The following is a 26,074-nucleotide window of genomic DNA, read 5'->3' on the forward strand; positions in this document are numbered from 1 at the left end:
TTGTCAACCCTCCTTGCCCGAAGGCAACTTTTGTTACAACGTCCTCCCCGCCCACCCCCTTCCAACACCGAGTCCTTACCCTCCGAAAAGCGACGATGGTGGTGGTGGGTTGCTGCGAGAATTCATTCAGAATCGTGTGCGCATAGAGCGGGTGTATTGAACGGTGGCCATGGCGAGGAGGGATACGATCGTCAACGAACGACAACGCCTCGCGTCAACGACCTGCAGCTCGCCGAAAATATACCGGAGCGCGAGCGTGCGTTTGGGAGTAAGATAAGAGATTGCTGCCATCGTAAACGTGTGTTAGTCATCGTAAAACGTAACCCTCGCCTGTTCTCGTAATTTGATTGAAATACACGCCCTACGCACTCGTGGACGGCTGGAGCGGAAACATGAGCTTGTGTTCAGGGCCAGGACCCTTCTGCATTAGTTTCGATGCGTGGGTGTAACTGAAAGATCCACCCACGTTTATTTGAAGTTTATGCTGCTTTTTGAGCTCCAACTGAACTCAGACCTAGGTTTTTCTGATTTGGCTTCGAAAGTATGATCCGGCAGTCGCCAACACGACGAGGTTGGTAAATAATCAAAAGTCTGTGTAAAGGTACGAAATTCAATTTAGAATTGCACGCGGAACCTGGAACCTGAAGAAACTATTAGTTGTCCGCTTTGGGAGTGTTGATGACTCTGTTTCTGACTTATAGATCTTTTTGGTGGCTAAGGACACGGCTTATTACTAAGAAAATAGAAACAACGGAAATCCAGCGACCTGCTAGAGCGATGAAATAGGCTTCATAAACGAGATTCGAATTCAGACGTTGTTTTGCTGAGTGGGCGTTGGTGTTGGTTTCTGCGTGGGAATTTCGTGTTTTTTTCTCGGACCTTTTGTTTTGGTTAGAAATCACTGAGGAAAATGGAAAATTCTTTAAATTTCCGTGTAATATAAAGCATTTCGTAAGTGATAAGACCAAATTCAAGTCAACTTCCGCCGTACTTCCCGTTGGAAAAGTAAGCCTGGAAAGTGACAGAAACATATTTTCCAAAGGCGACCGCTCAGCGTAAAATCCTGACTCCTAGATGGCTCCTGGAAGGTTTCTGATCACGTTAGGATTAGGTAAGTGTTGGGAAAAAGGGCCAAGTAATCGTGGGTAATTGAGCGGACTATTTCTCCTTTTGGACAGGATTGCTGTTGGTCGGCTACGGTGATGCGTCTGGCTTCCCGTTCCAGCATTACGCGCAGCGGTTCAACTTTGAATTCTTCGACTTACAGCACATGACGGAACTTTTCCATAGGCACAACGATGCGAAGGCTGAAGAAACTGTTTCGCAAAGTGCCGTTGTGCAATCGAATCGATCGTACCTGAGCGGTTCGTACGAGTACATAACGTACTGGGACAAACGATACTGCTCACTGGCGGGTGAAAGTTTGAAACAGGATGCAGCGGACGGAGGATCGGAGGCCAACCGGAGGCCTTCGCTGCGTGTTAAGTGCATCCCGACAAACGGAAACGGAACGTTGCGGATGCTGAGTTCACTGAAGGAGGTCGTCAGCGTTTTGGCACCGCACGGGAACTCGACCAAACGCAATCAAACGGGCACTTGTGTGGTGCTACTGTTTTACAGCAAAACCTGCATCCACAGTGCGATGGCAGCTCCACATTTCAATGCTCTAGCTCGCCACTTTCTCAACCTCACGGTCGCCGCTATCGATGCTAACGAGTTCCACGTGCTGAACGCCGAGTTCGGGATCGTAGGACTACCGACGATCATGTTTTTCCACCAAGGCCGCACGCTAGTCAAATACAACGGGACCGAGATCTCGATAACGTCGCTGGCGAACTTTGTAACCCGGCACAGTGGCATGGAACCGCTGTTGGTGAATCAAACGAAACCAGCCTCCGGTGGTCACTACCCGCTGCATTACATCTCGGACGACTTTAAGGGTCCCTTGTCGAATAAGGTGGAATATCGTACGGATTACTGGTTGTATGTGGCGTGGGCATTCATCATCCTTTGCGCGTGCCACTACTTTTCCAAATCCTCACTGTACGCCCAGATCATCGAGATGATCAAACGGAACTGGCGGGAATCGGCTGCACACCACGGCTAGCTAGGCCGGTTTCTGTTGTTAACTCTGGTGATATCTGTGTGAATAGAGTAACTTAATTCAAGAACGAGTGTACAAATTTTAATGAAAGTTGAGAAAAACTAACAAACTGTTTTGCTGCCGGGAACATTCATCAACCTTCATTGCTATGAATAATATTTTCTATTTGTAGAAGGAAGTATAAGAAAAAAATGGTCTGAGATCCAGTTTTCTCTGGTGCCAGCTGGAAGCTCAGGGTGTGTGAATTCCATCCTTGTCAAGGGGAGTGCTAACCTGCTCTCCTTTCAAATGACACAAAACTCTGTGTGAAATCCGTAGATATAAAAAGGAGTGCGTTTTTGCAGTTGTTCTGGTGATAGCTAAGACGAAGCCTTACAACAGAAATTTCTAAAAAAGTGGTCGAAGTTTTAAGCCGAATTTCAACTGCTCGAATGGTCATAAACTACGAGCATTTTCGCTCTATCTCGCTCTCTCAAAAGTAAAAGAGCGAGAGAGAGAGAGAAGGATCTAATTCCTGAACACGCCTGTATAAACGGACGACGTGTTTTTTCTCCGTCGCTCGCGGCAGAGCGAGCGAGAAGCAAATAAAACAAAGCGCCCTCTACAGGCCGATCGTTGAAGCTCCTTGATTGGTCGACGACCGAGCGGCAGGAGGGCGGTTTGCGCGAGAATATTTTCGGGATGTGTGCGTATTACCGGTTTTTTAAGCAAGAAGATACCGCGAATCTTGCTGATGCAGCCATCTCTTGGCGTCGTCGCCTGGGGACGGCGGCGTTGAAAAGTGCGTAAAAGGTGTTTTGGTTCGCTTCGCGTGCATTCGCGTTTTCTCCCGCCAACATCTCTCGTCCGACAGAAAGCGAAGAAAACAGAAAAATACGTAAAGTGGTGCGACGAAAGAGTAAGTGAAGGACGGCGGGTCGCGAATGTTTGTGGTTTTGAATCGCGCGCGTGCAAGGACGAACAAGGAAATCTCGAAGGAATCTCGCCGCCGGACGCGCCACGGGCTGATAAGCGCGTACCAAAGGCAAGATGGCCTCATAGAAACCGCCAGCGACGGCTTCCTGTTTCTCGCTGTCGATCTCTCGTTCGCGCTCTCGGCTGGTCCTATCTAGCTATCTCTGTTGCGTCGTAGCCACACAAAATTCGCAAATCTAGCCGGCGACGAGCGGCACGTAAAAATGGCGCGCAGTATTTCTTTCGCGGTGGATTTTCGTAGGAAACGGCCGGCGGTCATACGTGGCGCCGTGCGTCGTGATCGGAATGAAATTTAGGAGGTCGTTGACACTGATTTTACAGCATATTTTTAGGTGTCGAATGTGTTGAAAGCATCGTCAGTGTCCAATTGGTTTTCAGTAGTGATGATACAGAGAGAAAGTGAATAATAGAGAGTGGAAAGGACGCCCGGGATGGTCTCACCCTCGAAGGCCAAACTTTCCAGGATCGCCAGTCAGCAGTCGCAGCAGCAGCAGCAGCAGCCGGAGCCACAGCCTTCTCCGCAACAGCAGCCACCACAGCGAAAGTCGGTTGCTTCAACGTCCTCCACCACTTCGAGTAAGAAATTAATCAACTCCGTTAATCCTCTACGCGCCGGGGTCCGGCTGGTTACGTGCGTCGTGACCGAAAAATGTCCCATGGGGCAGGGACGGGGCAAGACGCATCTACGTTTTGACAGCGCACTGTTGTTTTGAACGCCACATATGTGTGTGTGATGAGGACGGCGGCGCCTTTTGTTGTAGCAGGCCGCCAATATTGTGCCGGGAATGATTGTGCTGTGCGCAATAGCCTTGGAGGCGTTGTTTTGTGGATTCATCGTAGTTTATTACCTTGGCAACTATGGTAACGCGCCGGGACACTCCAGACGATTCCCATTAAAACTGTTGCTTTTGTTTTGCATTCGATTTGTGTGGTGTCGCTAATGTAAAATGCGTGTTTTGTCCCCACAATCTCCTTATGCTTCTTCCGGCTGTTTCGTTGGGTTTCTCAATAATTAATCGATTGTAATCATTTCCTTCCTTTGCAGATAATAACAAGGTGAAGCTGGTGAAGGGCTCCAAACCATTGATTCACCATCGGTTCTACCTGGACATTGAGCGGCATCAAGTGGCCACAAAAATCGAATCCACTATCAAGGAGCTTGGTGGGGTAAGTGCGGTACACCGGCGATTGGGATTAAGCTCCTTCCGCTTCTAAACAACGTTAATTAATTAATTTTGGCCGTTACATTACACGAAGCTTCACGGGACAATGTTATCATCATCCTGTTGAATGTCTGATCGCATCATATTCATCATTGATTGAGCGAATATTGGACGGCGAACTGGTTTTAATATTTCAATTGGTAAAAAACAAATAAATATGCGCATCTCCGTACACAAACACACACACACACAACCCGTAACCAACACACATTTGTCGGAGCGTTAGTAAACAAAAAAGAGAGACGTTTGTCAACAAAAAAATCCACGTGAGCGAGTGTGTGAGAGAGAGAGAATGGAATGAAGAGATTTTTAGAAAATGCTCTACAAATTTCCACCTCGTTTTGAGCACCAATTTCCCCTTTTGAATGATTCTATTTTAGCTCTCGATGTCGCGATGTTAAAATGAAGAATACAGAACGAAACGGATTAAACCCGAGAACTAAATGGCTGAAAAACAATTGGCTACCTATGTCCGTCAATTCCGAAGTCCGGATGGCTCTGGGTTTTTGGTTATCGGCCAACGGCAACGCAGCGAAAATGTGTGTCACCGGATCCGTGGATGCGTGCGGCGTGTAGGAGGCATGAAGAGCTCGCGCTGACATTTGTGGCCGTGTGCGTGGTGCGAACAATGCATCCGCGAGATCCGCTTTTTTTCCTTTATCAACTCCACACTCACGGCGGAACTGCAAACCACCACCCCACCGTATGCTGTCGAAGCAGAATTTTGTGAAAGTAAACCCCCATTTGGCGACGAGGAAACCTCGGTTTGCTGTCATGCCCACCACACCACGGTTGTCGTGGTCGTCGTCGTCAACGGTTGCTCCGTTTTTCCTATGCGCATTGCGCAAACGACGAAGGTTTGATGTTGTTGTTGGCGTGGACGAACGCACTCCGATCTCGAGGGTGCATAACCGCGCTGGTTGTGGCTCTCTTTGGTTTTCTCTCTCTCACACTTTCCGTTCTTCGCTCGAGCCGTGCGGACGCACATCTCGTCGTCGTCGGTCCGGGTCCGGGATTTTCGTCCGTGGCGCGGCCCGCCGCCAATGTGAATTTTGCTTCAAAACGAAGACGAAGCTGCCCTGGTGTGCTGTGTGAATTGTGCGTGTTCGCGCGCGCTCGCGTGTGTGTGTGAGTGTTTGTGGGTGAAGGAGGAAGGTGTAGAGGAAAACAAGAAATTGTGTACAAACGCGCCAGCTTGTGGAAGGCGACGGAGCCGGAGTGAAAAAACAACAAAAAAAGTGGTGCGTTGTGTGGTCGCTGGTCGGCCAAGGCGCGGCGCAGCAAAGAGGTTTAGCAGCCATCGTAAGCAGACCGTCGCAACGTTGCCTACTCGGTTAGTTTGGCGTTTTTCTGTTTTTAACTGCCCGTACGGGTTGGTCTCGAAGGTGTGTGTAACAAGAAGGTGCCGTGGTCGTCGTTGTTCTAGTCCTCTAGCATACACTGGTGTTCGCGCGATGGGGTGTGATCCATTTTCTATTCGCAAAACCCTCTTCCTGTTTCTACGGCACCATTCCCGGTTAGCTAGGGAGCCCTCGACTTATCGTGAATGACGGTGTTACGCGGTGATATGCGGTGGTGCTGCTGCTGTTTCGCTGTGTGTGGTGGGGGTGCTGCCGCCCTCCTGCGTGATGATGATGACGACGGTGACGCGCTGACGGCGAAGAAGTTGAAAGCTAGAGCTCGCGACGGCCGAACGAACGGGCAAGCGCTTGATATTCGCCATTTTCTCGTGGCCAACGCAACGAAACACAGAGAAAACGGGTGTTGAACGCGCCCCGTGTGTTGTGCGAGGTGGAAGCAAGGCAAAGGCCGGGAACACACACAGAGGCAAAACTGCGTGCGCGCTCGCGCCCGTGTGTGCGTGTGGTTGGTTGATGTTCCACGACCAGAAGGCAATCGTCGATGATTCTGTTTCAATTGGAAAATCAATCAATTTTCAACGAACGAGTCTTGATGGAATGATAAAATAGTCAGCTATCGCAATGATGACGATGATGGTGGTGTTGGGACTTCGCGGAACGCAATCGATATCCGTGTCATCGAAGCTGCTGCGTGTGTGTGTGTGTGAGTGTGTCGTGAGAGTTTGCCACCCAATTATTGCTGATTGCGGCAACGGCGGTATTGAATGTTGAATCATGATTTGAAAATTGTCCCCTAAAAAGCGAAATGTTCCGTCTTGCTTCGAAATTATACGCATGCGTGTGTGCGTGTGTGTCGGATCGAAGAAAGCGATGCGAAGAATCAATCGTTTTCGCCTTTCTATGTTGAAATCCGCTAGAGCATAACACACGCACACAAAAGCTGTATGGCAGGCATGCGCGCCCCCTTAACACACCTACATAGAACCGAGAAAAAGGTCTTTTTTACGCAGAAATTCTAGTGGGCAATGGCGGTGTTCTGCCTTAGCAACATATTATTTTTCAAAAGTTCTTTTTAAAATGGAAACATAAATGCGTTGCTATGTGTGCGTGGAGAGAGAAGCCCAACATAATCGATAGTAGCACGGGTTGGTGTGCGTGTATGTTTACGTGCGTGGCATTATGCTTGAATGTGGGCTAGCGAATGGAAATGAGTGCGTGCGTCTCGCATATCAGAATGTGTGTGCGTGTTCGCGCGCGCGTCTTTTTCTGTTCTCCGGGCAGTTTCCCGTTTTCTTGAAGACGACGACCTGAACTTGAAGAAGCAGCGCGCTCGGTTCCTGGAAAACGATGGTCATCAAAGACATTGGGGGCAGGCTATGCGTGTTCGTATCTTTGGAACAGCATCAGAGAAAGAGTAGCGTCCATATTTGCTTTTCGAACGCACTCGCAGCATCACACGACGAGAATGGAGATCGTATGAGGCGAGAAATTGTTCCCCGTGATTCACCCACCAGCACCTTGGAATGTGTTCTTTCTAGGTGAAGGAGAACATTGCCTTCTAGATAAGCTCTTTCCGGGTTACTTTGCAGGTCTTCGAGCGAGTAAATGGTTTTGTGAATCATTTAACACGATCCACGAAGCCCTGGCGACGTCGTGACATGACATGACCGTAGCAGAAGAAGAGCGAAAGCATGAAAGGAATATCGTAACAGGTGGAAGGCACACCACAAACGGTTTTTGTAGGGTTTGTGCCGATGCCTCTCGGTGCTGGATGCGGGTGAAAATGCTTTTCCCTTCCCCGTTCTCGCCTTGAGAAATACATAAAGGCGAAGAGGAGGGGCACGTACGTGCCTCACACCAGCAGACATGAATTGGGAATGCGGTGGACCGTCGTTGGTTTTTTTAAATTGTTTAAAGAGATCCACAACAACACGACACACACATAGGTCTTCCGGTCCACCGTCATCAGCATATCCCTTTGGATCGTGAGCAGAACGAAAATGGAACCTGGTTGTGTCTCTTTGATGTGATGTTGCCGGTCCTCGCTAAAAGGGTGGAACACATCGTGCAATCATCTCCCTCTCAAAGAGAACAAAACATCACCTACTGCGGGTCTGTCACACTCGGTCGTTTGTGTGTGTGTCTGGTAAATGAAATGACAGGCCAGACTAGCTTGAGGTTCTTTCTGGGTGATTTGGTCTTTAATCTCCGGGCCAGAGTAAGGACGCGAGGGTGGTTGCAGGACGAAGGCAAATGACACACCCGCCGTGGCGCATGTGGCGCGTGTTGTCGCGTGTGTCGGCAGCGCGGCCGTGGCCTATCTGTGTAGTGGTGATGATGGTGGCTGACGACCGAAAATAGTGGTGTTGAGTTGTTTACATTTTTTTAACATACAATTTGTGTAACACCTTCGAGATAGTAAACTTATCCACTATGTCCTTTGCCAATGTACTTTTTTGGTTTGTGATAAATGGCGTGTTTTTATTACTACACGTTTGAAGCAACATTAATATGCTCAAATATATGAAGGTTTGTAAATTCTTGCTAAGCCTTCTAAGATCGCCCACAACCCGCGCTGCGTAGAGTGTAAAAATGGTACCTTAAACCGTCATTTAACCGAATCGAACAACCGTGGACAGGAAGACAATAGTGTGTAACCGCGTCGTTGTAACATATTCGCGATCGAATCAGAGGACGGAGTCAAACGTCCAGTGGCGTGACGAGAAACAGGCGAGCTGTAAATTGAAAACCACGAAAGCCGCGAGAAATAAGATGGTGCAGCAGCAGCAGCAGCAGCTTGTATGGTGGGCACGTAGGGCAACGGCGAAACAACCGTCGTCATCATCCCACACAGCACTGCTCTCGTTTTCTCTCTCCGAGCACAGGATCCAAACGATAAAAAAGCCGGTAAACCCGCTCGTCGGATTCGGGGCGCGGCGGACATACCGTCGCCTCCGCGCAACTTTGTATTCCGTGGATTGGGATTTTGCACAGAGGAGGAATCGTTGCGAAAAATTCGCGAATCAAGGAGTCGAGACAGCAAAGACGCGAGAACCCGGAGCAGCAGCGTGCGTGAGCGAGCGGCGAAACCGTAAAGGCGCTTGAGCGTTTTTGCTATGTTTCAAGTTGGTAGTCTCTTTTTCGAGGATTCTTTCTGGTTTTTGCGGTTCTGCTTCGGATCCATCCTAGCCTGCTTTTCATCATTTTTATCCCGGACTCTCTTTTCTCCTCAAGCGAAACTCTCCATCAACTCTGCTGCTGCGATGGTTTTGAAGACGCGAAAGAGAGCGACTAAACCCTCGTGAAGGATCGCAGCAATCCGACATAAAATGAAATAGTTGTAGCGAAGCAAACCGCGGAAAGAGGCAACGCTAAGCGACCGTTTCGGCGACCCTGGGCCGGGTGCTGGACAGTGATGGCCAGCGCTAAGGCCATTGAAGTCGACGCGTTTACTCAGCTAACCCCCATCGTCCTAGAGAGGCAAGCCGCCGTTGTCGTTGGGGGCTTTGACATTTCTCGCGTTGGAGTCTGCCCCATCGGGTTGACACCAATACACGGAGCAGTGCGTGAAGGTGCGAATTGTATCTTGTTGTTATGGGATGTCCCCTAGTGTGTGTGGTTGGTAGTTTCCTAGGGATGATGATGATGATGATGATGATGCTGATCAGAGCAACACTAGCGTATCCACAACACTGCAAGAATGATAATGAAGCACGATCATACCGGTGGAGGCCACAGTGAGCGAACCGAGCGCGGCTCAACTCTGGTGAAGTTTGTTTTTCTTGTTATTTTTTTGTACTGAGGATGGTCACTGAGCTGCAGCAAAACATGCGCTGACAGAAGTTTTGGAATTCGTTGCATTTTGAGTATGTTGAGCACGAAGCGGCGAGGTCAGTTGAACGTTTGTTGCGTGGAAACAGTAACATGGGCCGTCGTGATATGTGGGGTGTTATGTATATAGTCAGACCACAAGATCGGGTTTGAACGAGAATGAGGCAGAATGATGTACGAAGGAAAAGAAGCAGTACCGCCCGGCAGCAACAGCAGCTGGAACATGTCGCAATATGGACCTCGAGCAACACTCATTCTGTTCGTCTTCTCTTCTTGTAGTTGTGCTCCTTCGAAAATCGCACGAAGATGTGTCTGGTAGAAGCGAAGAGGAACGGGACGTCTCTTGCTTCTATGTGTGGAAAAGAAATCGCCATCTCGGAGGTACACGAGACCTGAAGACGATGGCTGCGAGCACATGAGAAGAGGAGTAGAAGGGTTGCTTTGCGAGGCCCCATGATTCCATATTTGCGCAGGCCGCAACCGTACCCTACACTCTGCGAGATGGGGTTGCGGTGTGGTACACGGTCGATGTGCTGGTGTTGCTGCTGCTGCTGCTGCAACCTTAGGCCAGCAAGAGGAGGGTCCACGATCAACGAGTTCGTGTTGTGGTGGTGAGCACGGCACACACTCACTCCCTTGCTGGTGCTGCTGGTTGTGCTGTGCATCACCGCTTCACCGCTTCAAAGTGGCCTAAATGGTGGAGTCGCTTGCCAAAGCGTACCACACAGTTTGCTTCGTCGCAAGTCTCACTGTTCTGTGCTCCGGGGTCGGTTAGTTTGCTGACTCAGGGGCGCTCATTTTAGGGGGGAAAACGAAACGGTCGGTCGGTGTTGCTTCCTACGTAGCGAAATGGCTGCGACGGAGCAAAAACGACAGCAGCTAGAACGCCACAGAGAATGCCATGATGCCCTACACACAACACCGCCCGGCAGCAGCAGCAGCACATCGTTGTTCCCAGTGTTTGTGGTTATATAGAATAGCTGTCTGTTCCTGGTGGTGGGCCGTGGTTTGGTCGGTAAAGTGTGTGCTGCTATGGGGGGATCCGTTCAGTGCTGTTGCTGGGGCGGGAGCAGTGTTCGTTCTACATAGATTTATCGATTTTTGCCTCGCTTCTCCTGCCGCTGGTTGTCTGCCATGGTTCTGGTTCAATCCTGGGCCCCAGCGCACATAAACCACCGAACAGCGTGTGGTTTCATTTGACTCTCTAGCATTGATGGTTGTTGAGGCTGATGTCGCTGGTTTAAAACATATTCCACAAATGACGATTACATGTATAACCTGCAATGGAACGATTGCGAGTAAAGTGCTGTAGCGTTTTGAAGGTTGCATATCGGCTAATCACTCGTTCATTTACTGTCGCAATACGAGAGAACGTGAACACTCCACGGTACGACGACGACGGTGACGACGTGGAACGGGCGCAGCTGTACGAATCAAATATGGCTGCGCTGTCGTGCGCCCCGTGTGTTGCCTGAACCAATTTTATCCAATTCCATTTCGACCCTGTGTAGAGCGAGCAAGTATCGAGCGGATGGAAACTGGTACCACGTAGCGCGGCGAACGGCACGGAATGGAACGGTGGTGACACACAAGTCAAGCACACATACTGCTGCGAGCATAACTGTGGAATGGAGCGCGTGCGTACAGAGTCTTTGTGGTGCGTGTGTGAGGCTCTTTTGTGGGGGGCCAACATCGTGGGAGAGCCCGATCATTTGCGAGAGAACTCTTTTATGCTCTTCACTCCCACCAGGTGGGGAGGGCATAAGAGAGTTTTGTTTACATCATCCTACGACGGCGAGCAATGCAATAACTCGCTCTTAATGGATGCAATCGAACGGAGCCAAATGGTAACGAAGAAATGGGAATATATAGAAATGAAAGCAGGAAGCTGCTGTTCCCCACTATTGGTTACGTTGATGACATGCAAAGTAAGCCGACTCGCAGTCACAAAGGCAAACAAACAGCGCCACAAGGAGGGAGGTTTGTTGTTTCACACACACACACATCCACACACATCAGTGATCATGGTGATTATTGTTTAGAGGCTAAAAAAGAGAGAAAAGGTTTCGAAGTAGTACGACTTATTTTTCACACAACACAAGTCCTATGTGTTAGTGTGTTTAGAAGGGTGCAAAACGTAAACATAGTAGCCCATCTTTGTTTACTACTTTTGGTGAAGATGACAACCGACCACACTTAAGGCTAGTCGAAGAAATGAATTTGATATTGCGTCTGCTATCTATATTCTGCTGAGCGTTTGAAGTCTTTATTTTAGGTTACTGATTTGAAACCTGTACTGTGCTCTCATAACGCCCCGGTGCTAGTACAGGTGTGTGCTCCGAGCGGAGGCTGTGTGCTCTGGTGGGATGTAAATACATGCAATCATTATCACAGCCACCCACAAAACCAACCAGCAATGAAGGTGGCATTGGAGCTCATTATGAGAAGCCCAAAATTCACGAAGTGGCAGGTGGTACAGCTATGCAAGCATTTAGCAGCCGAACCGAAAACAATCTCTAAGCAAGCTCATTAGGACTGTGGTCGCGGTTTTGCTGCTTCTTTCTGTTCCAGATTCTGTGCGTTGGCCTTGGATCTCTGGTTTGCCAGTGCTCCGAAATGTACCTCCAAATTTTACCTACGTTGGTTCGTTGCCAGACGCCTGTCCGCGAGAGTGTTAAGTGCAGATCAAAGTAAAATTTGAACGTAAAGACATAGAAGCAACCATAGTAGCCTGTGCGAGCGAGTGCAAAATCGGTTCTTGTGTATCTGTTCGGGAAAACATCCCCCCTCCCCTTCCCCACCCTGCCGCAACACCAGTAGAAGCACTAGAAACATCAGAAGCATCAGAAGGTGAAAAATCGATAAAACGCTGCGCTGAAGAGCCGTGCGGTTCTGAATGGTGGTATCGCGTGGTGGTAGTGCTGAGGATAGCTGCCCAGGGCTGGGATCCGTGTAAAATCGGAGATGTTTCCATCTCGTTGCGTATCCATCTTCACCAGCGACCGTTCCAATTGGCACACATACAGTTAGGATGAGGGTATCGGTCACACCAATAGCACCGAGGATCCGTCTCACTCTAGCTAGCACATTCTCTACGCTTTTACTTCCACTGTGTTTTGTTCACTACCCCCACTACTTGGTACTGGAATGCTGTGAGATAACAAAAAATTGTTTTCCATCGATCGGTTGCGTTCCATTTTCTCATCTCTAGCGACCTGTGTGTTTGTGTGAGGCAAAAATAATTGTCCAATCGGAAAATTATGTGATTGGTGCGCTCCCGCGTGTGCTGAGATTTTGTTGTTGTTATCACATGCACATGACATGCGTTTGCGCTTATTGAGCTATAGAGAACAGTTAACATACTTATGGATGAGCTGCAGAAAAACTAATTCCTTTTTTTATTCTATTTTTAGACGGTCGAGTTTTTCCTGAGCAAAACTATAACACATTTCATTACCGATAAGCAACAACCGGTGGACAGTACCGGAGGTGGCGTAGCTATTGTTGCAGCACAGACTGGCGAATGGAACGAGGAACATCAGCCTCAAGCAACAACAACACCTGGCACTAGTGTCTATCATCGTATCGCAGTAGCTGCATCCCCGAGCAGTAGCGCTCCTGCTACTAGATCGTCGTTAACGAACGTTGCGAACCGTAGATCTCAGCAGCCTGGGCGTCGTAGCAGTGCACGTAATACCTATCATACCTATCATCCGACACCCCGGGAATACAACCGCGGTCAATATGTAAATGATATCGGATCGGCGACCAGTCGTACATCGTCACCATGTCCACCACCGGCATCCACAACACCTACACTACCGCCAGCAACGTCGAGTACCTCGTTGGCGGGCCATGTGCGTCAGCAGCAGCAGAAGCAACAGCTGGGGGCAACAGCATTCGCCTCCAGCAGCGCCGGAGGTGGCAACAGCCCTTCCACTGCAGCAACGCCATTGGCAACGGCGACGCTAGGGTTTGATGGAAGGGTAAGGCACATGTCGAATGAGTTAAATTCGAAACAGCCTATTAATGGTTTCTCATTTTATTTAGGTTAAACCGACCCAACCAACAGCACTTCCACGTAGCCGCGCGGATGCTATGCTACAGCGTGTTCGCCAGCAGCAGCAGCAACAGCACCAGCAGCACCAGCAGCACCAACCACACCATCAGCCATCTTATCATCTATTACCTTCGTCACCACTGAAATACAACATCTCTTCGCCATCGGCTGTGACCACAATAAGCCACAGCGCCGCTACACCGATCAAGCGCAGCGATACTCCATCACCTTCGACGTTCAATAATCCGTCCTCGCACCACAAGCACCAACCGGCGAGCCCCTGTTACAGTCCTGTACCTGCTCCTGGTACTGCTGGAGGTGAAGGGTGGTGGGAACATGTGACACGATCAGTGGCCCCACCAACCCAGAACAGCCCAATACAGCTAGCGAGTTCCTGGGGTACTCCAGTTTGGAGTCCAGAGCATGCGCTTAAGTTCCTTCGTAAAGTGCTCGATTCGGTGCGCAACGAAAACCATCCCGAGCATAAGCATCGTCATCATCATCAGGGTCATCAACAGCATCACCATCATAGGTCGGTGACAAGTGGCAGTACACGGGCTTCATCCTCATCCAGACATGCCCATCATCTGCACGGTCGGTTTCTGAAAGTGGAATCGATATCTAGTGCCACCGCTTATCGGCCTTTCTACCAGGAGTTCAAACAGTGGCCCGATTTGCTACTGGTTCGTCGACAAACTCCGGATCTTGGGGAGAAGAAGGCTCCGTTCGCTGACGTGCACGAACTGCCAAAAGCCGCCGCGCTTAAGGTGACTGAAGCCTCGGCTTCACCAGTAACATCAGAGGTGACTTCTGGTGCAAGGATGACGCGTAAGTTGAATGCGCGAACGTCAGCGATGGTGACTAGTGCAAGAAGTGCAAGCGTTCAGGAGCAGAAGCCTTCAACGCCAAATACTGCCAAGAAGCGGGCGGTCACACTGCTGCAGAAAGCTTGCGAAACCGCGGCTAATGAAGGCAAGAAGGACAAGACTGCGCCCGCACCGCCGAAGGATTGCGGTTACTGTGAAATTTGCCGGATAGAGTACGATTCGTTGGCGCTCCACGTCGATTCGGAGAGTCACCGAACATTCGTGCAGAACGACGAGAATTTTCAATCATTGGATCAGCTGATTGGCTCAATCGGGGAGTTTGGTGGCAACACGAATGATGGTGAAGATGGTGGTCAAATCGGATTGTTGGGCGGATTGCTAGTGGACAACCGGCGGGATGATTGTGGTGTTGGTGCTGCTGGTGGTATTGAATCGCCAGCTGCTGCTGCTGCTGGTGATGGTGGTGGCCTCTCGTTGCATCATAAGAACAACGAAACTGATGAGAGGCTACAACAGCTGATGGAAGCGGGGCCGCAGGCGGGAAAGCGGCGCAACTCCCTAGACACAGCAACGGTGAAGACGACGGTGACGACGACGACGACGGCCGCCGTTGACGAACAACAGATCGACAAAGCAACTGAGCTACACAGAACGATCAAAGCAACTTCGAACAGCAGCAGAAAGCTTCGTTTGGCAACGAGCGTAGCAATAGGAGAACAGCAGGAGCAACAGCGGTTAGACTTGCAGCATAATCGTATTGTGAAGCAGGGGAGTGAAATCGAAGCAAGCTACGACGAAACAAAAGTGAACAGCAGTTGCATCGCCAAAGCGCCGAAGAGTGATGCGAAACAACGTTTGTCGGCAAAGAGACCAGCAGTGAAGGAACAGACCGAAGAATTCGCGGAGCCAATAGGTCATGGCGCAGTTGACTCTATAGGTGATAGTGTTCCTCAGGAGGAGAGTACGTTGAAGGATCAAAGAAAATCCAGCTTGATTAAACGCGCCATCGCGTCGGTTATTGCTTCATTTGACGCTGACAGTGATGATGAAGATGATGAAAGTGATTCTTTGGTTGCTAGCGACCACAAAAAACCTGCACTGTCGGTCAATCCACCAGTGGGTTCGGTGAAAAAGACACGAAAAACGTGTGCCGCCGCAAGTGTTCTAGAAAGTGGTTCCAGTAGGGAGATATCTGTGGTTAGTGAAGAGGCCGACTGTGGCGGAAAACAAGCGAAAAGTGAGTGCGCAGTGGAACAATTTATCGATTTTGTGGTTGAAGGACGAGACGATCAGTGTGCTGGGAGGCAGGGAAGAGGTAGAAGTACCAAGCAGGTTGTTACTGGCGTGGCAGTACATACTACGCGACGTAGCAGTCGAACTTCTTGCGCTGTCATCGAGGAGCCCGTGCCGTCGCGAACAGAAGAAGTGCAGCGTTCGTTTGACTCGTTAACAACAGAGCAAGCGCAGGAGAGCGGTGGAATGTTTGGGCGACGATCAGCAATTCATCATCATCCACATAATCAACTGAATCATCATAAACATCAGAAGCACAAATCGACGCTCAGTGCATTGCTACTTAAGCAGCAGCAAGAACGCCAGCAGCAGTTGTTGGAAGAGGCACAAAAGCGGCGGGACGCCACCCGGGTGGAATCCAATTGTGAAGCTCAGCTGAACGTTAGCTCCGATCAAGCTCCCTGTCACGATCCCGATGATCATGCTGCCGGGATGAAAGTTATTGGTGACTTTCGCCGCGAGCAGCAATCAGCAGAGCTGCAGAAATTTTCTTCCGAAGTCACCGGTGTTGGCCTTGACCAGAAACTAAAACCCTCTGTCGGTCGTCGTAAAAGGGGACGAGGGGCAGGAACGGTGGCAATCGGCCATCATCGGCGGCAGCAGCAACAGCAACAGCTGGAGGCACCGGAGTGCCAAAAAAAGGCGCTGTCAGTAGCGATGGGACTGAAAGCGTCAACGACTGCCATGAACAAGCATCATCATCATCATCACCATCATCATCTGTCGCATGTTGACGGAGCAAGTGATGTTGTTGATGGTTTAGGAGCTAAGACACGCCTCGCCGAAACAGCCCTGCTCGAGTGTGAAGGGTTGGATCCAAAAAATACGAAACGGATCAGTTTAGGTCTGCGCCAAAACCCGAAACGGGCGAACCTGAACGAAGACTTCACCAGCCTTCTGGATGAGACGCTCGAACGTTCGAGACTGATATCGTCCTCGTCATCTTCCTCTGCCGCGACGACTACTTCGGCAACACCGAGTGCGGTCACGTCGACTGTGGTCGCACGAAAAGCACAAGCACGGATACGACAGTTACAGCACAAGACAAAGGATAAAGAAAAAGCGGGTAAAAGGAAGGAACGGACGGACGTCGATACCAACGAACCTGCCACCCCATCTCTTGAGCAACAATCCATCAGCAGCAGTGCTGGTATGAAGCGGGGCTCTACGAAAAAGGTTGGTTCGGCCGCCCTGGAGGACATTAAAGTACGTGGTATACGATGGCGAGCACCGAGCCCGGCTTCAAGACCTCCGGTAAAGTCTCCGCTTCTGTATAAAGTAATTGAACCCTCCATGCCACCGGTAGCTGCAGGAAACGATGAAGAGGCCGCAGATGCAACAATTTCTCGGACAGTTGATCACGGCGAGCACGATGCTATGATGGCGTCAAAGGGCGAACGAAAGGTAAGCGCCCATTCCAATCGATTAAGAAAGACGAAATCGGATCAGCAACAGCAGTGTTCACCCACAAAGAATGGGTTGATCGTGAAGATCCGTCGGGTTCGACAGTCGGAGCTTAGTCTACTTAACGATGAGGCGGAAAATTTTATGTTCCCCAAGAAGGACGAGAGCAGCTCGGATTCGGATACGGATGATGGGCGCCAAACGTCATCCGAGGGTTGTCGAGCGATCGGTGCGGAGGCTGGTGGTGCTGGTCCAACAAGAAACAATTTCTCTCTTGATATTCCGAGCAGCAGCGAGCTTGAGCGAACGTCGAAATGTGTTGAGGAAGAAGATGAGGAGGATGATCATGACGCTGAGGTGGAACATGATGGACGAACAACCGGAGCTGCTGCAAAGGGGTGTAGGAAACGTAGGAAACCGAGCTCATCCAACAAACTACAGGCGGATGCAAGAAATCGTCGCGTTTCCGTTGAAAGTGAACCATCATCCTGCGCATCCTCGTCCTCAGGATCGTCGTTTGTGATCGAACCGATTGTCAAACGTGCTCGTTTCGATTCGCAGCTGATGACAAATGAAGCCAACAGCAGTACCAAGTCTGGTCGGCGGAAAGCGTCCTTTGGAGCTGCTGGTGTGTTCGATGATGGTTCTGATCCTCCAGGAAGCAGGACGCGATTTCCAGCGGCCCCCATCCAGCCAACCCCAGTAGCAGTCGATGAACGAATGACATCGACGACGACTGGTGGCAAGCATAGTTACGACAAAGATGATGATAATGCTGATGATGAAGTAAAGTATAATAATGCCAAGAAACGAGTGCCATCGTTCGGCCGAGGTCGGGGGAAGAAAGGTCGGCTGAGGCAGGTGAAACAAACGGAAAAGGAGAATCCTCAAAGTAGTGATTTACTGGAGAAGGATGAAATCCCCGATAGTGTGGTACCACTGCGCGAGGATTCTGTGTCGAGTCCAAGTCAATTGAGCACCTGCACCTGCTACAACGCTGGCAATGGGTCCAGCAATGGGGCTGTGCGTAATCGCGGCCGTGGATCCGGACGGGGTGGTAGTCGCCGCGGAAGACGTGGTCGAGGAGGGGCCGCTTCTGTGGCTGCTCGTTCATGGGCAGCTCGTGGACGCGGCGGTCGTATGCCCCTGTGTGGGTGTCGTTTGCAATTGCTCGACGCAACCCGCATGCCACCACCAGCTTCACCAGTTTCACCGGGCCACCAGGACGCGTTAGAGTCTAGGAGTGATAGCAGCGGACCCCCTTCCGTGTTGGGTAGCAGAAGATCCGGTGCATCCAAAACTAAAACTACACCCCCGGCGTCAAAAAGCCGGCGCGGAGCATTGGCAAGAACAGGGCAGGATGAATTGGACCATCAGCAGCCACACGAATCATCATTATTGTCAACAGAAGCCATCAGCGGCAGCTACAGCATTGCCAGCAATAGCAGCAGCAACAAGGGCAAGGAGGATGGGATGGGGGCGGTATTCAAGTGGATCAATTTTCGGAAGCGCTGCGAAGAGATCGAGCCGTATCGGTTCGCTTTCGAGCGAGTACCATCTCTCGAACCATGGTACGAAACGTTCCAGCGGCAAGACGATTCGACGGAGCAAGTTTACGAGTACTTTGGCAGTACCGGTGAGTAAACAGTAGCAGAGATATCTCGAGAAGCAATACGTAGTGCCGCACAATATAAACATCTTATGATTTTCTTCCCCCTTCCATTTCCAGGTTACCGAAAACTACCGTACGAAATGGGACCGCTACCGGCGTTGAGTCAAAATTGTTGTATACTAAACTATAAGGTAGTGGCGTGTCGCAAATCAAACCGGACTGCGTCGCAACAATCGTTCTCACCTTTCTCGGTGGAACCATCTTCGCCATCGAGTAAATATCGAACAGCGCCTTCTTCGGAGGGACCGAGTGGTGATTTGGATTCTAAAAAGTCCCCTTCATCGTCCCTTTCATCGTTACCGCTCAAGAAACGGAAGCTTCTGCTCGCAGAGGGTGCAGGAAATAGTAATAGTATAACTACTAACACTGGTAATAGTGGCGCTAGTGGTTCAAGTGGAGCTGGAGATGGGAGTGGTGGAAGCTCAGGAAATCGAATAGCGCGACTCATCGCTGGCAGTGATCGTCCGAGGAAGTCTCCACGCGAACACGCATCAACGTTGGCCATACTGAGCTTGTTGTCGCAGCAACAGCACCGCAAGCGAGCCGCTGCCATCAAGATACTGACCAGTCCGAAGAAGACAACGACCACGACCGCGCAATCACTGCTGGCAAGCCAAGAAAAGCATCAGCAACAAGATACCGACAGTAACAGTGGACATGGAGACGAGCAACAGCGACCGTCATCGGTCACTGATAGGAGTGGAAGTGGTGGCGTTAGTGGCACTTCCATTAAGTTCGAAAGGCCTCTCTTCCCAGACAGCACTTACATTAACAGTCGCAATCTGTGCAAGGAGTTGGACGCATTTTTATCCGAAGAGCTGGAGCAAGTTTGCGGTGCCTCCTCTGCAATGCAAGCGCTCGACGAAAAGCAGGAAGAGCGGCCAACCGAAAACAAGGACGCCACACTGGAGCAACCAGCATCGAACCAGCGGATAGAGATGAACCGTGATCAACCGCCGGCTTTACAGTTACCACTTTCACCGTCAGTACTTCGCGAAGGAGTGGCAATCGAACGGCAGCAACTGCCAGTGAGCAAGCGGGATCTACTGGATGTGCTACAAACAGTCGGTAGGGAACCCCCGCTTAGTCTGAAGCTAGTGCAACGTTGCGAAACCGTGGTTAAAAAAATTGTTCAGTTCGACCGGAAACCTCGATCTATGCTAGCCTCGAACGGTGGCTATGGTGGTGCCGTCATCGGTTTGCAGTTGTTTGATGGCACGAGCTCCTCCGCCTTTGGTTGTAGTGGTTCCGGCTTGGGTGGAGGTGTTGGCCACGGTGTGGCCGCGTGTGCCGGTGGATCGGTTCTTAAAAAGCGCATCAATCGGACCGGTTGGCCAACGAACAAACGCAAAATCGGAACTCGAACGCGGCAGCAATCTCGTTTCCTACGACCCATGATGCTCTCTGCTTCGTCGGCCGAGTCTAAGCAGACGGCATCCGAGGATGTCGGCGAAGAATCAGTGCCGGTGATTAAGAAAGAAAAAGACGACGAAGATGGAGAGGAAGATGAAGAAGAGGATCCTTCTGAAGGACAGAGAGATGACGTATCACAACAGGTACGGCACGAAGCTGATGAAGGTGATAATGATAATAATGGCGACGAAGAAGATGATGAGGAAGAGGATAGTGGTCCTGAGGATGACGAAGAGGAGGATGTAGAAGAGGAGGAGGAAGAAGACGACGGAGAAACCGTTATCGAGATGGCCCAAAGGCGGCGAGGTCGACCGCCTACGGTATCTTGCAAAAATGCAGGCACCAGAGGCAAAGTCAACGACAGCAGCAACGTTCTAGCAGGTCATGGAAAAGTTGAGCGTAGAAACCCTCATCAGACCAATAATAGCCCCGATAGAGTCACAGAAGCGGAGAGACCAAGCAAAGTAAGCCTTGGCATGGAGACGGCAGAGCAGCAGCAACAACAGTTTCATCGTCGACGAAGCAGGAAAAGCAGCGGCTCCTCAAACGCCACCACAGTGGCGGTTGTTGGTAACAGCGAATGTGTTGCCGTTGAACGAAAAGCAGACAGTGCTGCGCAACAACAAGCAACCACCTCCCAAGATGCCACAGAACAGCGAAGACCACCGATAAGCTCCTCCTTCTACGACACGATGCCAACGCTCCGGGCTGCTTTGATGCGTGACAACAGTCAACAGCTACAGCGGCAGCTTAATCGTTCGCTTGGTACAACGCAACCATCTCCAACCAGTACAGTGTCCTCTCTTCCTATCTCATCACCGCTTTCAGTAACACTTCCCCCTCCGGCACCAAAGATCTCTCCGACAGTTGGCCAACAAACGTTGTGGAATTCTTCCCCTGCGAAACCAGCTGACCCATCGGCGCAGCAGCTTCTCTCTCCGGGAAGTCGAATGGCGACATCAGGAGTCGTAGGAACTGCCTGTTCCAAGTATGTTACCAAAACGACCACTACGATGACACGCGTCGATTATACCGGTGGTCCAGGGGGAGGTTGCGGTTCAAACACCGAAAGCGGCGGTGCACCGACTTACAACCGTGCAACGAACAGCATTAAACCGAAGCGAAAGTCTCGTGATATCTCGAGGAATGAGGAAGCAACTGGCTCGCAACGGTTAGCAGCGGATGACGTTGGTAGTAGTACTAATACGATAGTCCGAATGAATCGTTATCCGGCACAGCGATGGTCGACAACGAACAACACGATCGATGACGACGATAAGGAATGCGATTCAATCAGCTCACGAAGCATATTCGTCAGCGATGACTGTGATACTACCTCTTCCTCGACTATGGTTAATGCTCCGTCAGAAGATGCGCCGCATCCAGTGGTGGATCAAAAATCGGTTACTACCGCAGCAAGGCATGATGAATCAGCAACGGCGGAAGATGAAGAGGATGAGAACGAGAAGGAACACCAATCACGATCTGTTGTAGCGGTAGCTGCCGCTTTACAACGTTCTCCGCGCACACCGAGCGAACGGATACGAAATAAATTAGTAGCAAAGAACCGTCGGATGTCGGCCCTCTTCAAACGACGTTTATCAACAACGACTACATCTTCGCCTGCTAGGGTCGTGAAGCTTTCGCCCGCCAAATTGAATGTACTCAGCAATAGCACTCAGGCGACGGTACCACCGAAACGGCGTGGCATGACAAAACCAATTCATTCGGTGACACTACCGCCACCTTCGATGATGCCTTTATCGCCTCCATTAACCACGTCAACATCGTCGTCCTCTTCATCATGTGCCGACGATAAACCCATGTCTCCGGCAGTGGCAGCAGCACCAGTACTATCGCACACATCAACATCAACTGGCAACGCTGGCATATGCACACCGCAACCGTCGAAGGTGAAAACCAGATCCGCGACAAAGGGTCGACCGCCAACACGACGGACGTACAGTGCAACGAACAGTGCGCGAGGGAAAACGAAAAATGCTTCGATGGTGATGATGGACCATCTTAACACAACATCCGGTTGTGCGATCCGGTTGCCTTTCGTGAGTCTCGTGAAAACGACATTCACCGGGATTGATAAGGAATCATCGATGATGACGATAGCTAATACATCCGCCATTTCTACTACTAGTGCTACTACTACAACTGCTTCTGCCGCCACAACGATCGATAAATCGTCTCCGAAGCGTAAGGGTGCCAAAGGAACTAAAGAAACGAAGCAAAATCGACGTGCCAAACTGGTGAACCGAGGGGCCTCATCCAAAGGAAAGAGTCGCAGCCCTCGAAAGCAGCAAAGGAAAGTGCCTCCACCAGCCACAGAGCGACTAGTAGCAGATGCTGAAATGCTAGAAGAGGAGCCTGACGAAGAGGAAGAGGAGGAAGATGCTGTCCCGATAGTGAAAGTGCGTCGAAGAAAACAAATTATTGCAAAACGGGAGGATGACGGACGGCTGGATGGAGATTACCTTACCAAGTTGACCGACGATGGAGACGAGCATCCTATCGCACAGGAACACAAACCAACGAAACGGAAACAGCAGCTAAAGTTGAAGGTGTTTAATCATGGAAATCATCACTATACCTACGATAGCAGCTTCTCTGTGACAACAGCAACCACGGAGAGCAGCAAGACAGCGCAAGTGGAACGGATATCCAATGGCATCCTTGAGCATAGGAAGGAGGAATGTCCGGATGGTCAGCAGCAGAATGTAGACGATGGTGAGAATGGAAATGAAGGGGCTAAGCACCACGATAGCAATGTGATGTCTAGTGAAGTGGACGAACCTGCGCAACCGGACGCCGATGAACAACAGCTGGAAGAAGAGCATTTGATTGAAGATGAACATGAAGATCACGAGGAAGGGGATGAAGACGAGGAACATCTGCTAGATACTGAAGTCTCCGACGACGATGGAATTGGAGATAAGGGTAGCACGAAGATTGAAATGCTCGAGCTAATGGAGGTGGTAGAGAACCAGGAGGAGGCGGAGGCAGATCATCATCATGATGAGGGTGATGAGGGTTACGACCATCGCCAGCAGCAGCAGCAAGATGTGTTGAATGAGCACGACGGTGATGACGAGGAAGATACGTTTTTGACAGGCGATGAGGTGGAAGTAGAAGAGCAGGAAGAGGAAGAAGATCTAGCGGAGTTGGAGAGAAGCGCTACTCGTATTATGAACAACGATCATCCGTACGCCAACAGCTCCGAGGATCTATCTTATCGACATCAGCAACGGTATAATCATCGTCATCATCATCATCACGATCGCGATCATCATAGTGTTACTACGGACGAAGAGGAGCCGGAATATGTCGAGGTGCACGAGTTCGAGGCGGAAGTAGAGGAAGAAGAAGAGGAAGAGTTGGATGCAGTGGACGAGGACGCGACGAGTAGCCACGTGGGAGGAGAGGAAGATCACTTGCACCAACTGTGCGACGATGAAGAGGATGAAGAAGATGAGTTGGATGAGACTGAGGCCACACAACGCACTCTCCATCCTCCTCTTTCAAGCAACAGTCACATAGTGACAGGCGCCAGAAGTTTGAACTCGTCCACTGCGAAGACATCAAGCGTAACTGCAGCTGCAACTACTACCACCAGCCCTAACAAGTACAGTCCACGGAAGTTGCGAAAACCTCGTGGCCGATGGTACCGGGAAAGGTGAACACCAACGTTGGACGCTGCCACCCGCAGTAGTGGTTCATCAACCATCAGAGCTGGTATTTTTGTTATTTTGCCCGCGTAAGATATGAGCAATAGAGAGCAGAGACAGAGGGAAAGGCAATCCGATGAAGGGGGAGTAGTCAGGTGGCGCTGCTTTTAGCATGGGTGCATCTAAGAATTCGCACTCTCGTATGGTCGTCTTATCCTTGTTCGAGCGGTTGTTCGTTTCCAGTTTAAATTTATTTTAATTTAATTATTATCATTTTCATTCATTTCGCCTGTCTACAACGTCGCCGTCATCGAATCGTCCGTCAGCAGCAGATACTAATTAGTTTCTTAGCTAAGATTACCCTGGTGAGCCGCTACTAGAGTGAATGTGAGAATAGACGGATTGATGTGCGGACGAAATGTGTGGTGGGCAATGCAGAGTTTTGAAGGAGAAGGGATTAGAGTTTATAATTTTAGTTTATTGTTTCCGTGTTTTACCGGTTCCGGATTCCCTCCGTTTCATGTTTGTGTGTCCGTAATAATGTGACCGCGTGACGAGCAGTTTCTCTCATTTCCCAATTTCTGGGCAGGGGATGTAAATTGTAAAGGAGGATTGTATCTGGTAGGCCTCGTCCCTCCACCATATTGTGTATAGATTTTTTTTTATATTACTGTGTCTCTCATAAGCACCAACAGGCTAATTTAACAATCCATCTAAAATCATCCGACCAGAGCGTTAGGGTAGGGTTACGGCCCGAGAGTAAGGATCTTTGTACGAAACTGTCTTTTGTAGGGTAATCTTAAGATCACGAAAGAGGACCATATGGTGGAAGAAGAGCTTACGGTTTGGTGATCGAAGGTGATCGAAGTTTAGGAAAAGTATGTAAAGGAAAGGGACAGTAAAAAGCGAATGCCTTTTGCTTCATAATTGTTTGTTAAGAAGAAAGGAAGGGAACACGAGGAAGACGTAGAGGAGAGATCATAGGAAGGGAAAAAATGGGAAACTACTTTCACGGAGAGTGGAGAAAGACAAAAAAGAACATTAAACGACTGTCTGATCATGTTTAAATGAAGGCCTTTTTTGTTTATTTGTTTTTTTTTCTTGTTGGTAAAATGTGTCCTCTGGTTCTCGTGTATACTAGACTAAGCTCCCCTTCCCGCCGGTGCGATCGGTCTTTGTTCCATTGCATTTTAGCCATTGTTTTCTTTGGGGAGACTTGTTTTAATATACGTCTCATCTCTGATCACCACACGGTAATCGTTAGATAAATGTTAAACACGCGTCTGGTGCGCGTTATCTTGCAGGAGGACATTCCTTTTCCCGTTTTCGAAACTACGATTCTTAAATACACACACGCTACGGGGTGCGCGAGCATTTATTCCAAAGGACTGTTCTCGAACTGTTTTTCTCGTCCTCTTAGCGTGAGGAAATGTCTCTAGGTTGTTTGAATACTAGCAAATTATTTTGTTGATACAAAGATGGAATGGAGAGATACCCTTGGATTTCACTACGATCTGGCACGATTCCTGGTCCCCAGCCAGTAGTGGGTTGTTTGTAAAGATAATGAAAGCTACAGCGAGGGACGATGTGTGGTCGTTTTGCCGTCGTTATCTGAAAAAAAAACCATTTACCCACCCTTTTTTTATGTACGGCTAATACCACAGAACAAAGGTTGAGATCCAGAGCGAATCGGAGATAAAGAAAAAAAAAGCGAAAACTGTTAAGAGAAAAACAGTGGCACAGATTTTCCAAAACAAAACTAAAAACAACTATTTAAATGATGAAAAGAAGAGCAAAATTACGATTAGACAAAAGCAAAAAAAACTGAACATAAAAATACCGAATTGTGTAATAAAAAACCGATACTTCAGATAATAATGATAAGAATCATATGAACAAAGAGAGATAAACACGTTCCTGGTGTAACTGAATTTTTGACTTTCGAAATGATTGAGTATCGATGTAGAATATGGAAAGAAATCGGAATATTTTTCTCGGTCAAATGGTTTGTCTGGTTCCAATTTCACCAAAAATTAAATTAATAATCTTGACATGGCATGCTTGATTGTCGGTTAGAAAGACGGCTTAACAGTAACGGGCCTGGAGAAGATTACGCGTATTCTCGTCGAAATCTGGCCAACTGGGTAAGTGTCAAAGTGCTTCACCGGCCCCACCAACACGCACACAAACGCACGACCGCACGGGCTAAGAAGGGGAGTACGTTTGCTGAGAAA

The 26,074-nt window shown here is 49.6% G+C and overlaps 2 protein-coding genes and 1 non-coding gene across 8 annotated transcripts; 2 read left to right on the top strand and 1 right to left on the bottom strand.

Moving 5' to 3' along the window:
* Positions 1 to 881: 881 nt before the first annotated feature.
* On the top strand, positions 882 to 2,171 carry LOC125957488 (thioredoxin domain-containing protein 15). The gene is made up of 2 exons (XM_049690232.1): positions 882 to 1,111; positions 1,179 to 2,171. Exons 1-2 carry the CDS (start codon positions 1,075 to 1,077, stop codon positions 2,105 to 2,107), a joined length of 966 nt encoding a protein of 321 aa, XP_049546189.1. The 5' UTR covers positions 882 to 1,074; the 3' UTR covers positions 2,108 to 2,171.
* A 120-nt stretch (positions 2,172 to 2,291) lies between these two features.
* On the bottom strand, positions 2,292 to 2,399 carry LOC125958408 (U6atac minor spliceosomal RNA). Its single transcript, XR_007469327.1, has one exon. It is a non-coding gene; the product is annotated as a U6atac minor spliceosomal RNA (small nuclear RNA).
* Positions 2,400 to 2,771: 372 nt separating this feature from the next.
* On the top strand, positions 2,772 to 25,762 carry LOC125957461 (uncharacterized). Of its 6 annotated transcripts, none has more exons than XM_049690173.1 (6): positions 2,772 to 2,789; positions 3,401 to 3,655; positions 4,125 to 4,246; positions 12,908 to 13,480; positions 13,545 to 18,714; positions 18,808 to 25,762. In XM_049690173.1, the coding sequence occupies exons 2-6, from the start codon at positions 3,511 to 3,513 to the stop codon at positions 23,850 to 23,852; spliced, it is 11,055 nt and encodes a 3,684-aa protein (XP_049546130.1). In that variant the 5' UTR covers positions 2,772 to 2,789; positions 3,401 to 3,510; the 3' UTR covers positions 23,853 to 25,762. The 6 variants fall into 6 exon arrangements, with proteins under 6 accessions (XP_049546130.1, XP_049546131.1, XP_049546127.1 ...); XM_049690174.1 differs by having other exon boundaries at positions 2,775 to 2,789; positions 3,412 to 3,655; XM_049690170.1 differs by lacking the exon at positions 2,772 to 2,789 and adding an exon at positions 2,795 to 2,885 and having other exon boundaries at positions 3,412 to 3,655.
* Positions 25,763 to 26,074: the final 312 nt, after the last annotated feature.

This window comes from Anopheles darlingi, chromosome 3 (assembly GCF_943734745.1).
Source record: "Anopheles darlingi chromosome 3, idAnoDarlMG_H_01, whole genome shotgun sequence".
NCBI classification, from domain to species: domain Eukaryota; kingdom Metazoa; phylum Arthropoda; class Insecta; order Diptera; family Culicidae; genus Anopheles; species Anopheles darlingi.

Coding starts and splice junctions, on each gene's coding strand:
- LOC125957461 (XM_049690173.1), top strand. CDS start 3,511: ATGGTCTCACCCTCGAAGGCCAAACTTTCCAGGATCGCCAGTCAGCAG. Junction 3,656..4,124: donor AACGTCCTCCACCACTTCGA/GTAAGAAATTAA, acceptor CTTCCTTTGCAG/ATAATAACAAGGTGAAGCTG. Junction 4,247..12,907: donor CTATCAAGGAGCTTGGTGGG/GTAAGTGCGGTA, acceptor TTCTATTTTTAG/ACGGTCGAGTTTTTCCTGAG.
- LOC125957488 (XM_049690232.1), top strand. CDS start 1,075: ATGGCTCCTGGAAGGTTTCTGATCACGTTAGGATTAG. Junction 1,112..1,178: donor TCTGATCACGTTAGGATTAG/GTAAGTGTTGGG, acceptor CCTTTTGGACAG/GATTGCTGTTGGTCGGCTAC.